This window comes from Ciconia boyciana, chromosome 6 (assembly GCF_034638445.1).
Source record: "Ciconia boyciana chromosome 6, ASM3463844v1, whole genome shotgun sequence".
Lineage (NCBI taxonomy): Eukaryota > Metazoa > Chordata > Aves > Ciconiiformes > Ciconiidae > Ciconia > Ciconia boyciana.
The window spans coordinates 52,133,692-52,150,651 of NC_132939.1; the positions used below are offsets into that span (position 1 = coordinate 52,133,692).

Genomic DNA, 16,960 nt, shown 5'->3' on the forward strand with positions numbered 1-16,960 from the left:
TCAAGAGTGCCACTTGAACCAAACTCAAACCAACTCGACATACAAAATCTTACACTTGAAATCTCTTCAAGTAAAACATTTTCTAGTTAAGATACATATCTAGTTAAGATATAGCTTTAACATTCATGGCAGACTTAACATGGAATGGCATTTCTTTTCTTCAGTCAACTGTGCTCATGGTGTTTTAGATTTTACACTTTTTATTGTAATCAACACAAAATCTTAATATTTACTTGTTATCTGTCCAAATAAGCCTGTATTTTATTATTCTGCTTCTCATTTGTAAAAGCCTTGTAGGTCTTTTCCCTAGCTATGTTGTTGCAGTTTCAGCTCATTACTTTCTAACGCTTGCTGCTTTCAGGTACCAATCAGTCACGTTTGCCCTGCTAGACTTCAGGCATAGAGTAAAGGAAGTAGTAAAGTGCCTCAAGAATGTGTTTTACATGTAGTTGAAACCTTACAAACTATTTTGAACCTACTTAATACAATAGAATGAAAAAGCAAATCATGTTTATGTATTGCAGCATGTATACTTTGCATTTAATAGAACCGTTATTTTTTATAAAACCTTTGAAAGATACTAAACTTCAAGGCTGAACACTGAGGTAATTAGAACTCAAATAAGTGACATACATTACTTAATTCTCCTGACTTGCCTAGTCTAATACTAGTTTACATTATTCTGTATTTATTCTAGTGGTAGCATACCAGTTAAGTTGCTGTAGTTGTGAATACTAGAAAAGTGATCTAAGATTACTTTTTTTCTTTTTTAAGTTAATTAAGAATCCAAGACCATTCTCGAGCAGATTGACTGTTGATTCCTGAAGTCTGTGTTACTTTTGAAGGTGGCATGTTAATGAAATCAGTAGTTCCTAAATATTTTGATCAAACTTCATTTCTGTCTTCTTCAGCCACCTACCAGAAAATGGTGCTGTCTTCCATCTGTGTGAATTGCGTTAGTAGTATTTTAGTATAACCTGGAGAAATATCTAAAATTAAGTAGGTATCATTTTTGGTACCTAACCCAATATGTGTGGTCTATTATGCTTAAAAAACACATAGCAATTCTAAAATTGCTTACCCTTAATGGGAGCACTTCTGCAGGTCAGGCCCAAGATATGTCATGTTGGGCACCAGGAAAGCAAACAGACAAATGACAACACTTACAGAAAGTTTGGATTAAGTGAGCTGCTGTGTAGCACAAGGGAATACTCGAGTGCTGTAATCACCGTGCCATCTGTTCTCATCCTCTTGTCCCATATTCTGCTAAGCGTGTGCCTTCCAGCCCCTGCAACCAGGGAACGAAGGATCTTACAAGAACAGTAGCCTTGGTCACTGTTCAGGGATTCACTTCTTTGAACAGCATGCATTAGGATATGATATAAACCAAGCCACAGGAGATGGTATCCTTTAAAGAGATGCTCAGGAATGGTTGAGTTAAACTGTGGCTGTTACAGGTCAGAACTTTTTCATGCTCAGACAACTAGCCTTCTCCCTTCTAAGATGTGTAATGTAGCAATAAGTAAGTAAAGGAAGAGACTAACAGTGCATAATCTGAGAGTGTTTTCGTGCCTGAAAGAAACAACCTCTCTTGTCTGAAAACCTGTCCATTTTTCCCAGCTGTCAGCTGGTCTGCTGAATGATAGCACCACTGCTGCTCCATTGCATCCGCAACACTGTCACAAAACTATGGGCAGCTGAAATCAGCTTTCTACAATAGCTTTAGAAGTAGGCATTTTTGCCAGTCACACTTATAAATGTAATAAGAAATTTTCTTGACCAGTACATCTTGATATATCTCTTAATTTACCACTCCCTGTACATATAGCTTAGTATTCAGAATATGTTTTTGTCACAAGTATAATGATGTTTAAGAAGATGTCCTTTAAGAGCATGGTAAAAGATGATTTGAAGGTCTCAAAAATAAGTTTACTGATGATCCAATCAATAGTTACATGTACATACATTTAGAAGCTATCTTAATTGGTGTAGAACTCTCTTTGAACTCTGTCACCAGGTGCGGTAAGCCCTAGGAGGTTTTTAAGGTATGGTGTTGACCTTTTAGCCAACTGGGCATGAATCAGGAGTTTTCTTACATAGCAGTATCAAATGCTGTGCAGTCATAAACTTGAATTCTTAAAGAACACATCAAAGAAATCAAAACATTTTCAAATCAATTATGTTTTCCTGAAGAGTTCTAATGAATAAAATGTGCTGAACATTTTGATAGAAGAATTAGTTGCTACTGAGTTAGATTTTATGGAAGACTGAAATATTTTTCTGATAGGACAAGAGGAAGTGGCCTCATGTTGCGCCAGGGGAGGTTTCAATTGGCTATTAGGAAGAATTTCTTCACTGAAAGGGTTGTGAAGCATTGGAACAGGCTGCCCAGGGAAGTGGTTGAGTCACCATCCCTGGAGGTATTTAAAAGACATTTGGATGAGGTGCTTAGGGACATGGTTTAGTGGTGGACTTGGCAGTGCTAGGTTAATGGTTGTACTTGATGATCTTAGAGGTCTTTTCCAACCTAAACAGTTCTATGATTCTGTAAAATGTCCTGTGCATTTCTTCATTTAAGAATTAGGAATATAAATTTTATTGATGGAATTTAGTTCTGTGTTGACAATCTTATTTCAGGATAGATAAAAACTATATTTTCTATGACTAGCATTTGGGCATACAAAGACATAAAGCACTGATGTTCAGTTTAATTATTTCCTATTGTAAGCAAACAGGCGTTGTCTTCTATGTTTATAGTAATAGCATGACCTAGAGGAAATACAATCCAGGGTTGTCTCTGTTGATCATCCTGATTAGTTACCTAATCTGATTACTCTTCTTTGTGTTCCATATGTCAGATTCAAGGCAATAACCAGCACTGATATATGAGGCCTGCTGTAGTTTAACAATTAAATAAAAAATTGCTTAATGTAATTAATAGGCATACAGTGGATGTCCTGCCTTTAACTTGATTAATGGTCTACTATGAGGATTTGCTTTTGTTCATTCGTCCTTTCTTCTCCCGTGGTAAACTTTCAGCTACTATTACTTTCATACTGATTTTTGTAAGGTCATAATAAAGTTATCACAGATATGTTTATGTACGTGGAACTTGATTTGAAAAAGCATCTTCAACTGAAATCAGTTATTGGTTCAAGAGACTAATTATTAAGTTTATGCATAAAAATTAGTGATACATACAGTGAAGTAATTTTTCCTGGGTAATGTTTTTTCTGTGTTTCTGCTCTTAATCATTTGAAGAGCATTTTCAGAATATACTGATTTTAATATTCTGCATGTATGAAATCATACTCACCTGAAATTAATTGTAGAATGAAGCTTTGTTAGAATATAAGGTATGTAAACGTGTTTCATTCCCTCTTCTAGGCTATAAGCATCAGAAGACTTAATTTTTCTAAATATTTTTGGTCTTCAAATAAACTGACTTTACACATGAACTTTAATTTTAAAATGCCCTCAGTGGATTTAGAGATCTGAGTCAAATCCTTCCTTCATTGCTTTTACAATCTTATTAATTTCAAAGGAGCTTTTTATGTGTAAATGAAGAATAAATTTGACCTTTTGTTTTGAGATACAAGCTTACAGGGCAACGCTATTTGTTAATCCTCTCAAAGAAATCTTTATTTGGAATCTAGTTCCCGTGGATTACTTGCATGAGTAGCAACTGCTGGATCCACCCATGTTAAAATATATTATATTTTAATGTTCGGTTTTGTTGCTTCAGACTTGTGTTTAATGGGAGGGTTCTATCACCTGCTTGAGGGTTATTTTAAAATCTTGTTACTTCTTGTCAAAAAATGAAACAATATATTAGGATGTATGAACAATGCATACTGTCACCTACCATTACGAGAGAGCAGTGTTTTTAGTAAGTATTATTGGTCAACTCTACTTTTTTCCAAAGTGATGAGGGATGTAATTTCTGAACTTTTAAGTAAAATGAATGCTCCTACATAAGCAAATTTTTTTTTTTTAATTAGTTTTTAAACTAATGAGCAGTGCCTAAAGTAAGATACACATCTGTAACATCAAGGCATTTTTGAGTTAGTGCTGATGTAATATTCCTAACTTTGTCCTCATTAGTTACTGTACCACATATGGTATGGATGATCACCTGCTGCTCTTAAACCATTTTCTAGTACACCATGCGTGCTGTAACACTCGGACACAGTGGGGTGAATAAAATGCAAGCTGAAATATCTCAATGTCCTTTTCTTTATTACTTAGAAAGCTAGAACAGTTTATTTTGTAGAAGATGAATACTATAAATAAAACAACATATTAAAAGAACTTGGAGCTCATTGAATCATACATCTACAATATAAAGGCAGTTTCAGTGCCTTAGTCAAGCCCAGGTACATCACAGGCAGCTGAGATTAATCCCTCAATTAACATTTAGTTCCATAGAATACTCAATTTATAAGCTGTGTTATGCATTCTAACATCAGTGAACAAGTTTGTGATTCCAAATAAGATCCTTAAAAGGCCACAGAAATTCCAGTACACTGCAGAACGAAGATGCGAGAGCATCACCAGTCTTCCAGGTCCCTGCTGTCATGGAATTTACTGAGTAAAAATGCTCAAATTGAAAGAAGTAGACTATGTCTCATACTACAGAGGAAAAGAGCGAGCTTGACTTTGCCATTCTCTTGGTGAAACATGAGCCAGCAGTGTGCCCTGGCTGCAAAGGAAGCTAACAGCGTGCTGCGCAGTGCTTCAGCTTGAAGATATTGGTATGATCTAATAGCAGCCTTCTAATACATACAAGGAGGTTATCAAGAAGATGGAGCTAGGCCCCTCACAGTGGTGCGTGGAGTGAGAGACAGCAAACATAAATTGAAATGGAAGAGGCTTTGGCCTGATACGTGGAAAAACATTTCTCCGTAAGGACAGTCAGGCAGTGGAAGAGGTTGCACAGCGGCATTGTGCAGTCTCCATCCTTGGAAGTTTTCAAGACCCAACTGGACAAAGCTCTGAGCAACCTCAACTGACCTCGTAGCTGACCTTGCTTTGAGCAGGGCTTTGGACTAGAGACCTCCTGAAGTCCCTTTCTAGTCTGAATTACTCTAAGGGTCTATATTCAGTCTAATCTAGCTGGCTTAACTGTGATAGATTTACACAAGGCCAGATATGTAGGAAATTTTCCACTGCCTCTAGGAGCAGAAATGATCTGACTCTACAAAAGACTAATAGTGATTTAGAGAAAATAACATCTATGTCTTACCTTCCTTGTCTTCTCCCCTAAAGCTAAGTAGTATGTTAGAGAGGAAAAATTCCTCCCCAGTCCCTGGAAGTGAGCAGCAGAAACCCTGAAGGATAGTTTAAATATTACATAAATGTGATAATTACACAATAAATGATGATAAACCTACATTTCCAGTTGTTAGTATTTACTCACTTTTACCTCAAGTTTTCAAGCAGATGCAAGTTCCTGCTTTTTGGCTTGTAGTGAACTTCTTCTGGTAGTTTGCCTTTTGTTTATTGGATGGTATGATAAGCCATTAGTTCGACGTTTATTCCACTTACAGCATTACTGTCCAGAATACAATAAATACATCATTTCCATCATAAAAGTACAAAAAAAAATTCAATATGTGCAGAAATTTTCTTTTATGTACTTCAGTGATATCAGTGTGATCACCATCAGCAGCTAACAAAAATGCACAAAGATGGATTTTGTTATGTAGACATTCTAAAGCCCATGGCTTAATAATCTGGTTAACTTCTGAGAGATTTGCTTACATCTTCCAAGTTTTTCTTCTTCTTTTTTTTTTTTTTTAGATGTACCATTTTTCAGTTTAATAATTCTGTAATGTTAATCTAAGATTTGGCCAACGTGATCCAGCAGAAGCAAGAAAGCAAAAGATACCTGAAAAATGTATTTACTGCAAATCTGCTTTCATTGTGTAAAACATTGATTAGCTCCATAATGTCTGTAAGTTGAGATAATGTAATAAAATGGAAATTTGGATAAAGGTGTTGGAGAGAAAACGTTTCTGCAAAATGAGGTGGTCACAGAGTATAATTCCATTTTTTATTGTTTGGCTTTTCCATTCCTCAATTTCTATTTCCTCTCTTTTCAGGAGCCTGATTCTGAATACACCGTGTTTCAGGTAAAATTATTTTCATAAACACAATTATTAGATACAATCATTAGGAAGAATTTCTGATACACTGAATAATACTTGTTTTGTTTTTAAATCCTTAATGGCATAAATTTGTTTTTCATCATTGGTAAGGCAGTACATTTGATAAGGGGTATTTTAAAGAGGCAGCTTTTATATTTGATAGAAGTTTATTTCTCTCATATAGTTCCTATAGGTTTATTCAGCAGTTCAGTAGCTTAGTGCCTTCTAAAAGCTAATTGAATCTATCTTGAACTGAATGACCTTCATCTGCTGATGAGATTAGGAAAAAGCCAATGTGTATTTCACAGGCAGATCAATGTTTATGCTCTTAAGGCTCACTTTCATGTTTCATTTAATGCGGTGTAATGGTGGGCTGTTACCCATGTCCTTCCTGCTCCTACAGCTCATTCTCACTGCCTGCATTGTGTAGACTCCGGTGGTCTTCAAGCTGCATGATGATGCTTTGCATAAGTGATGGAAGACTGAGAGTAATTGATTAGTTTTCACTCTGTCCACATTAGCACTAGATTACTGCAGTGGGAAGAATAGTAATGTGCAAGTGGTGGCATCTTTTGGCTCCAGCCCACAGTCAGAAGAGATTAAATGCAATGTGAAATTGCATCTTTAAATACAGCTCAATAACATATTTTACAAGTCTCCAATTACATTCCAATGAAGTCATGCAAGTTGTTTGCATACAAAATGGTTTCAGTGAAATACTGCCAGATATCTTTTTGACTTTGAAGATTACGCTTCACAAGGTAGTTGTTGCGTTCTGGGGTTTTCATTGTGTATGGAATAAAATTTATGATAAAGGAAAGGATTACTGGAGAATGAAACCTGTTAGAAATGTGCGTTACCAGATTCAGAAAATACATTTACATTTAGATTTAAGTTTATATTTTTTTAATTTGGTTTTTGGACTTTTCAGGAACAAGAAGAAGTTATTTGATTCAGTGACAAAACAGTTCTCAGGAACTAAGTGAAAAACACTTTGTCACTTTTCTTTCTGGAGTTTAGACTTCTTAAGAAATACTGTATCGCATTTCTGTACTTACGGTAATTAAGATACTGCTTCCCTCTTTAATTACTATTAGTTGTTGTAAAGGTCTGTTCTGATTATGAGTTAAGCAAGCTAAATCTGTTATTATGTTGTGAATATGTGGGTTGTCTGAAACGAGCTGTCCCTTTCTTGTTCCTACTGTTTAAGTGCCCATTTCATAAAAATGCAAGTCTCCTTCATAAATGCCAGACATGTTGCTTGTTACAAAACAAAATTATCAATCCCGCAAAGAGAGAGCAGATAATGTATATAGAATCAGAGGCAACAGTTTGAGTGGACAAACCTGTGCTAAGTCAAAGTGTAAATAATATTGTCATGTGGTCACTCAGAAGTGTGTGCATTTATTTTCATGGCTTTTTGTGATTATAAGTGAGCTTTCCTCTCATTGTTGGTAGTGTGGTTCTTCCAGTGTTGTGCTGCCCTTGTTAATTTTAATTGAAGTTTTTCAGCCGAAGTTCTTCTGCATTAGTTTCAGATTAAACCCTTGCATGTTTTCATTGAGCGAAAAATCTGTGCGTTGTACTATAGTAAATTACTAAAGCTGTGTACTTCCTTATGAACAGAATTGTTAAAATTTTTCTGGGTAACTGAAAACTGCAACACAGAAAGTGGGCTTCATACAAGAATAAAGTAGCTGTAGGAAATACCAGGACTACTGATACAAATTCTATATAGAAAGTCAGCAAAAGTTGAAATTACTGAGCTGTTAAGAAAATCTTTGAACCTTGCCTGAGTTTTACATCTCGTGATAAAAGACACCTTTACTTTATGAACAAAAAAAAAATATCAAAATTTGTTGGTGAGGGTCTGTTTTAACAGAGAAATGTACATCTCTCAGGTTTTCTTTTAAAAAGTAAGACAACAGCCATATGCCGTAGTTCTAATAAAGTCCTATGTGACTTTTTATGAATAAGTAGCAAATTTTTTATGAATGAAAAGGGTGTCAGAAATTTCACTTAATTCTTTGAAAAAAAGATCTTTTTCCTACATCTCCCTTTGTATTTGTGTGTCAGTATACATTTCCTTTTCCCATGCCTGGATTTTTCAGACATTCAGCATAACTGTGTGCATGCACAGAAATTATACTTTTGTTTCATATGGGTCTTGTCACTAGTAGTTAGGAATTTTGAATTGTCTTCTTGTCTCCCAAGGTAAAGGTAATTTTTCTATAGTTTAAGTAATGAATTTGACATTTTTGTTTCTCTTCCTGTTTTGATCAGAAGTCCTCTAACAAACATTGCTGCAGGCAATACTCTAATCTACAGACTGATGTTTAATTAAGGAATAATATGTGATATTTGAATTTTTTGTTGGCTGTGAAGCCTCAGACTAGGAGTTTAAGATTGGAAGAGCAGCCTAAGGAATCTATTTTTTATGATGGATATTTGTCCAATAATGACAGAGAGACACATTGCTTTTAAAAACACATTATCTCATGTTTGTTATTGGAAAAATCACAATTATATACTTATGTCTATGTTAAGAACTGGCCCCAGTTTTAGCAATTAGTGTAGAGAAGTTGCTACTTTCAATTCCCAGGAAAAGATCATTACTAAGGCAGCTTTTCTTATCTCTACTATGAAATTAGCCTGTGTTTGGCTATACTGAGAGCTCTAATTTCAGCATATACCCAATATAGACATGGTTATGTTGACTTCAGGCATAGATGTCTTTGAAAAAAGCAGAGTACCGTCAAGGTGTTAAAAATTCAGCAAACTAAATACTTCTGGAGAATAATGAAAAATAGTTAAGGGTGTTGAACATCTAATTGCAAATCTCAATGCTAATTAAAGGTTGTCACACTACTACATAAGAAGAAACTAAAAGGTAATAAAGCAGATCTGGATTATGTCTGTCTGGCCTAGATTCAAATCATCCTGCCCTGTTCCTTTCTCTTCATACTTGAACAAAGGTTTCTAATTGTGGTTGAACTGGCTGGCTAAATCCCTCCTTTACTTCTGCTTGGAAGAAATCACTTTTAAAAAGGAGAGTTAAATATTTCAACATTTTTAGATATATTTTCTTTTTGATAGATAGTTATAAAGTTGCATAGAAATGTGAGGGAAATGTAGAGGAAGGGATGGTGTGAGACATGATGAATGAGAAGTGTCCCATTAAATGATTACTTAAATTATTAAATAAGCCTGAGGTCCAGATCTTCTCCTACCTCTTATTTAAAGAACAAATGTTTCCATGTGTTTGACCTTTAGTTCTATTAAGGTAGCATTAGTCTGTTTCTGTTTTGAAATGTCTCCTTAGCAAATATTAAACATGCATTTCCACCAGAAGACTGCTGTACCCCGTGCCAGAAAAGAAACAAATCTAATTGTTTTGGCAGTGATTTTTACTCTGGAAAATTTATGACGATCTGTTCAATATCTGAAGGAAGATCAGGGATTGGTTTTATGGCTCCCTTTATCATGCCAGCTCTATGAGTACATTACAGGCATATTCAGTTATCAAAGTGGTTGGATCTGCACTTACTTTGTTGGTACTTCTGTATGGCTGCCACTGGTTTTTCTTTTCCCCATTGATTGGTGTCTCTACAGTCTAACAAAGCTTGTCACATAGGCTGGAATTATGCTTGCCTTTCTGCACTGCTCATATAATCCTCCAAGATATTTAATGGAGTAATTTGTCAGTTCAGTTCACTAACAAGTACTCCAATAATCTCACAATCTGAGATGCTTAATCTATACATTTACACATCTGTTACAGCTGATGCTTTGAACAGAGGAGTTTTAGATTATCTTTCTAAAGACTTGTGGATAGTAATGTACTGTATCTTTAACTGCTGGTTAAAAGATTTTCCTTCTTTCTCTACAGATGCCTGGGAAGGGCATTACTTTACATTACAGTGGTTTACTTACCTTCCTTTCCCATCCCAATTTAAATAAGGTGTCTGTCAGTGGTGGGTTTTGAATGGTACTGGTAGCTGGGGATTTCTTCAAAAGCACGAGATCTCAGAGAGTTGCCTGTGACCTAAATTAGTCATAACTTTCCATGAGGCATGAAATTCTGTCCTCCAAACTCAGTGACGATAGCTTTTCCACTCCAAAAGAGTTGTCTAAAGTCTTGGTCCCCTTTCCGCCTGCATCAGGCAACTGATGGATATACCCAGCTATTTAAGTCAATACCTTATTCAAGCCTATTAAAACTGTGAAGGGAATAATAATAAAAAAATGGCAAAATTGCTGATTAGATTATTTACTTGGTGTCTTGAAGATATTTTACTTTTTACTTTATCCTTATTCAGGCTGCCTGGAGCCTGAAAACACGAGCTTTGACAGAAATGGTGTACGTGGATGAAATAGATATGGATCAAGAAGGAATCGCAGAGATGATGCTAGATGAAAATGCCATTGCTCAAGTCGCACGTAAGAATGACTTTCACTTAAATACATTGAAGCAACGAGAGCTCTTTTGGTCAGGATTGTCATCTAGCATAAAGTAGTACATACTGAGGTGACATGATATGGCTTTTAGCTATTGCTACAAGAAGAATTTTAGATTGTTTTATGGTTCCATGGCAATTTTGAGGTACAACACAAGATCTGATGTAGTGCTTAGACCTATCAGACAGGGGTTCAGACAAATAGTGTTTTGTCAGCTTTTCCTCTACATCTCTATACTCACTAGCTCTCTTCCATCAGTGCATTGACTTCTTTTACTCCTTTCTGGCTTCTTTAGGCACTGAGGGAAACTAGAGAAAAATATATGCTCTTGATGTACTGTGAATCTCATCCATATGCCTGTACTGTAGGCAACGGTCTGGCCAAATCTGACATCACCTTTTCGTATCATTTCCCGCAAACTTTTTCTGAACTGATTTTCTCTCTTCTCCTTTTCTCTACTTTTTCCTCTCTTCCTTCCCAGGGCAGTTCTTCAGCCCTGTCATTGTTTCTTGTATGCAGCTCTTTTCAGCTTCGTCAGTTCCCTTCTAAGTGGGCAGTAATTAGTAGTCTTCCACTACTTTCTGGCATTATTTCTATTTTTCTCTGTTTCTTTACTATAGTTCACATGGGAATTTTAATGCATCTTATTAGATGTGGCTCTCAACTACCTACCATGTCAAGGAATTCAAGGGAAGAACTGGTTGTAGGCCAGAACTAATATCTGAAGCATTAAAAGCTTTTCTTATCTGGATAGAAGTAGGCAATTGCATATCTATCTGATTAAATTTTTAAAAATTGTCATTACATGCTTGGTCACATATAAACAGTCAAGCAGTACTCAAGTTGTGGTTATACACTATTATAATCTAATTACATGTATCTGTCTTAAAACAGCATAATAATATAATTTAGACTTTTATTAGATGTTATGCCCCCTGTGGTAGAGACCATCTGCCAAGAAAAATCATTTGATGAATATTATTGAGAAATAAGGCATTCTGGAAAACTACATTTATAGTATATTTAAAGTGAAAAAAGGTGACTTCCTGGATAGTGTGTCACCAATTTCAAAGCCAAAGAAAATCATTATGATAGTGTAGCCCGCACTCCTGAATCATTGAGATAAGACTTTGCTATTTGTGCTTCAAATCCACTAGATGTGCCTGAGGTAGTATATAGTTTTTCAGAAAGTATAAGAACTTTCCAGAGAGAAAGAACCCCTTGCAGTCTTTAGTAAATTATTAAATTTGTTAGCTTTTATCAGTGTGTGCCATATCTGTGGTGAGAATTATCAACTATAGCTCCAGCTGTTACTTCTGTGTGTACATTTTTGTGTGTACATTTTATGCCCGATATGACATCTTTCTTTTCAAAGGTGTATTTCCGAAGTAAATAGTTAAAACGGTCATTAAGTCATCCAGTGATCTTTTCTTTGATAAGCTAAACAATCTTCTCATTCTGAGGTATATCTTTTAATTTTTGAGTTGAGTCTTGAAACTCTCTTCTTAACCCTTTCCAATTAATCTGCATGCTTTTTCAGTTGTAGTCACCAAACCAGACAACAGTCCACTGACACATAGGAAATACGTTTCTCTTCTACAGCTTGATTTTACTTTCTTTATACATCTGAGGTGTTTTTCTGTTACACTTTTATATAAAAGGTAAGCACAGATATCACTAGGAAGGGTGCAAAGAGGACGGAGCCAGTCTTTGCAGTGGTGCCCAGCGACAGGACCAGAGGCAGCGGGCACAAACTGAAACACGGGAGGCTCTGTCTGAACATCAGGAAACACTGACTGTGTTTCCTGATGTGTTGCTGACTGTGGGCTTTTTCTTTTGCTGTTAAAGTGTGTTAGCCATAGTTGATCTTGACTCAGGGTCTTTTACTGTGGCAAATCTTCCAGGATATCCTCCCCCACTATAATTATAGCTTACAAACTTAAAAATGTGTAGTCATACCTCCCATATTACAACTGGTATTGTCTGTACTTCACTTACTAAGCAGTTAAAATCCTTTGCATCAGTTACATGTCCATTTCAATTTTGCATGTGTCCTTATCTTAGTTTCCAGATTAAACTATCTTAATCATGATTTTGCTCTCAGTCTTGCATTATTAAATAATTACTAAATTGTATAGGGTCCCCTGGAAATGACTTCTTTTCTGTGGTTCCTCTTCACACATATATAATGAAATCTGTCTTCCAGTTTTTAAATTTTTATAATTTTGCTGTGTTAATTTTCCATCAGTCTTGTTTATTAATAAAAATGTCCTATAGCATCATTTTACAGATAATTCCCAATATATTACCTTTGGACTCTTAACACCATCAATTTTATCAGCTAAGGTTGTAATCTTGTTTAAAAGTGTTACCTTGACAACATAGTTTTCAGAAACTCATACTAATTGGCATTATGGATAATCACAGCTGTTTCATTAACTAGGGAGTTAGAGTCATCTGCAGTCATCACTAACTGCTGAAATTACGCTCTTGAATTTTGTTGCTGTTAGTGGTCACATGCACTGCTGTGGCCTCTTGATGCCTATTCATAGCTAGTTCATTTGGGATTCTCAGAGTAAGGACTGAGTTGCCTGGGGTGAGATCAAGGGAGCTAAATCCTGTAAGCATTCTCCCAGTACACCAAAAGCATAAAACAATTGTAGTTATTAAAAAACGTGTCTGGAAAAGGGATTTTAATGTCCTACCTTTTTTATATTATTGCAGTAGTTAAAAAAAAAAAAGGCTCAGAAAGTGGAAGACTAGTTCATTGTCTGCTAGCCTGAAAAGTTGAAAGCCATTTTCTCCATTTCTCAGAAGAATGCCCTAGTTATGTTAGAAACTCTGCTGGGTGGACTGTCCACCCTTTCTGTTGTGGAGTGAAAAATTCAAGATTCACAGGACTATAAAGAGCAAGTAAGCAACAGAGATCCTAAGTGCGGCCAGCCAGAAGAGAGAGAATCCTGAGTTTTGGTCCTTATTTTAACATCACTTACATATTTAGTTGGTTTTATGAAGGAGATCATGGTATAATACCTTTTTTGTATTATTTAACTTTAATAAAGCTGTAGCCAGGTGGCTACTCTAATATTGGAGTCAGAGGTGTTTGGTATCAGCATGGATTAAAAAAGCTAGAAGGTATTTAGGTTGAGTTAGAAGTTATTGATTTGGACAAGTCTACTGAACTTGCTTAGACAATGGACTGGTAGTATCTCAGAGGTAATTACAGCTTGACGGCGGGAGAGAGAGAAGGCTAAAAGAAGGGCAAACTTGGGGTTTATCTTGAGGAAAAAAAGAAGGAAGGAGCTATCTACCTATCCGTTTAACTTCAGTTCTTGGAAACATTTGGAATAAAAGCAGTTCATAAGCATCTGGAAAGTAAGTAAATGAGTAACAGTGATTTGTCAAGAACTGGCTGTGTCAACTTAAATCTCATTTCTTTCCATACATGGTAACAAGCAGTGAACAGACCAGAACATACAGATGTCATATCTTGCTTTTAACCAAGTTTTTAAAACCATCTCTTAGACATTCACTTAGGAGGTTAGACAAACTGACTATAATCAAATGTCAGTGAAGGTGATGGAAAATCTACATGCAGGAACTAATAATTCTTAATGATCCACTGTCAAAACAGAAATATGTGAAAAGAGGGACCCTTCCTCTGTTCACCTGGGCTCAAGCCAATTCAGTATTTTTGTTGATGACCTTTAGATATAGATGAGTTTGAACTTTACTGTGCCCTAAATTGTGGGTGGGAGTCCTACATGGGTCTAATGACATGAGATATCATTCTCCATCTGCCCTATAGCTGAAGGTTTTGGTTTACTTACTCAACTCTGGGTGCTATTTTAGTCCCAGATAGAAAATGTACCATTTCAAATTAGCATGATCTCATTGTTCCAGTAACCTTTCTTACTTCAATGCTATCTGTTGCTCCTAAGATGTTCTTGAGAATTGTGGGCTAAGCCCCACACAGCTGCTCACTCACTCCCCCCAGGTGGGGTGGGGGAGAGAATGGGAAGGGTAAAAGTGAGAAAACCATGTTCATTGTGGTGGTTTCTTGCAATAGTCTGACAATTTATCAGTAGTACAGTGCAATATTTGTTTTTTGTCTTCTTTGTCTAGTGCTATGTCCCCTCAGTTTGAACAAAGAAATTTCCAGTTTATTGTAAGAAACAATCATTTTTTAAAGTCCCCTGGATAAGGGTGTAGCATCTCAATGTGAAGTGAGAAATGCTCTTACTTTATAGGACCAGGAACATCTTTGAAACTCCCTGGAACTAGCCAAGGTGGAGGCCCCAGCCCAGCTGTTAGGTATGTGATTGTTTATTTTTTAAAAATGTGGCTAGTTACAAATGAGAAAATCCTAAATTTAACTTCTGAAAATGACATGCTTCAGATATAGGTGTTTAAATTCTCTATCGATAAATACCACTCAACATAAGGATAATGTGCTTAACATCTTCAGGCCAGTAACTCAATCAGGAAGACCTATTACGGGATTTGTGAGACCCGGCACGCAAAGTGGACGGCCAAGTACTATGGAACAGGCTATAAAAACACCTCGAACAGCTCTCACAGCTCGTCCAATTACTAGTGCTTCTGGGAGATATGTCAGGCTAGGAACGGTAAGTTGTTTGACTCTGTTCTCAGAATGATGGCTTTCTTGGTTATAGTATATGGTACAGTGGCATTGTAGTTGACTTAAAAGCTGCATCTAAACTCAAGTTTGAAGGAGGTGAGCAGTTTTAATTTTTTGTTTAAATTGTTTTCAAAGTAGAGTTTGAAAATGTTACTTCTTGTTAGTTTGCTAGTCTGTTTATATAAAAAATGTACACAAGTTCACAAAAATTCACATAAATTCCAAATTCACAAGTTCTGTGAGACTCATTTTTATTCACTGAAGGCCATGAAAAGACTATAACATGATTTCACCATAACTACGTTGAAACCTTCTCCAAGTTTTTCAGTTTATTAAAAAACAATTACTAATATCTCAGTGTCTGTCACTTCAGAAGATAAGGAAAATAAATTATACTAGTTTTATCCAGTCCTATTGGCAAAATTAATAAACTGCAACTGACATGAATATGTAATACAGATTAACATCATATTAATGGCAAAACATGATATCTTCTCACTATCACAGGTATGAACTAATCTTCCTAAATCTTTCTTGAAGATTTTTTTGTTATGTATCCCAACTACCTTCACTCCATCTAACACTTAGTCCAAGCTACATGCTGAGGCACATTATGGAAATAGTGGAGAGGGGGAAGAAAAAGGTAATTCCAGAAGGTTATTCATGCAACCTCTTTCAGGGACTGTATAGGAGCAGGACAAATTCCTGGCTTTCAGAAAAGATGAAATTCAGTAAGAAGAGTCTGTACTGCACAGTAGAGCAATGCATCTACAAATGCTTTGTTTGTGTTTTTTGCTTGTTTTTTGGTTTTTTTTTAAAATAGTACTAATATTTTGAAAATTTTCAGGAAAAGTGTAGGGGATCTTCCCACTTACAAACTTCTTTCTCCCCTTCAGGCTTCAATGCTAACAAATCCAGATGGCCCTTTCATAAATCTGTCTCGGCTGAATTTAGCAAAATATTCTCAAAAACCCAAACTGGCAAAGGTATGTAATTATTTTGGTTAGTGTTGTGATAGCTTTTTCTTACTTTCTGACATCATTCTAATGTATCTGTACATGGGATTGGGGATACAAACAATGATGAACTGTGTTGTAGATGTAAAGTTCAGAAAAATGGTGTGTTACTTATCTTTTGACAGTGGTTACCACACTTGAAAATACGTTTGAAGAGGTTATGTTGAAAGTGTAACCTAGGAAAAACATTTTTATAGAATGAAATATTCCATTGGCAAATAACTTTGAACTGTGCATATAGGAATGATGAAGGCCAATTAAAAAAAAAAGCGAGGAGGAAAAAAAACAGCAGAACCCTCCTTAGGGTCTGGATATGCGGTTCTGTGTACAAATAGATGGCAATCCTGGCCTAAAAATGTTCAAATGGTTTGGATTTTTCCCTTTGATTTTATGGCACGAGTTAACACTTTTTATATAAAAAGATTTCATCTTTTTGTTCAGAATTCTTCTTCATTTTCAGTTAAGATCTTATGATTGACAGCCATTGAAACTGAGACTATCTGCCAATAGAACAAGTTTATCCAGGTTATCTGCCCAACTTACAGGTTTCAGCTCTGAGTGGAAGGGACCTAAAAGTTGTGTAACGATTTATCACTCTCTGGCCTTTCAGTTGAATCTTTCCCCAGCACAACCAGTTAGTTGTATAGATGAAGATGTTTTCTGTGCATACTTTGTTCACAAAAAACAACTGTTGG

The 16,960-nt window shown here is 35.9% G+C and overlaps 1 protein-coding gene across 7 annotated transcripts in view; it reads left to right on the forward strand.

Moving 5' to 3' along the window:
* The window catches only part of TTC8 (tetratricopeptide repeat domain 8), a 45,171-nt gene that overhangs the window by 3,023 nt on the left and 25,188 nt on the right, over nucleotides 1–16,960 (forward strand). For 4 of the 7 annotated variants that reach the window (XM_072865187.1, XM_072865188.1, XM_072865183.1 and 1 more), the window contains exons 2-6: nucleotides 6,105–6,134; nucleotides 10,469–10,589; nucleotides 14,858–14,921; nucleotides 15,076–15,235; nucleotides 16,146–16,235. In XM_072865187.1, coding sequence (XP_072721288.1) covers nucleotides 6,105–6,134; nucleotides 10,469–10,589; nucleotides 14,858–14,921; nucleotides 15,076–15,235; nucleotides 16,146–16,235 — 465 coding nt within the window. Of the gene's footprint in view, nucleotides 1–6,104; nucleotides 6,135–7,095; nucleotides 7,209–10,468; nucleotides 10,590–14,857; nucleotides 14,922–15,075; nucleotides 15,236–16,145; nucleotides 16,236–16,960 lie in introns of those variants that run through there. The other 3 variants (XM_072865185.1, XM_072865186.1, XM_072865189.1) reach the window with 2 other exon arrangements.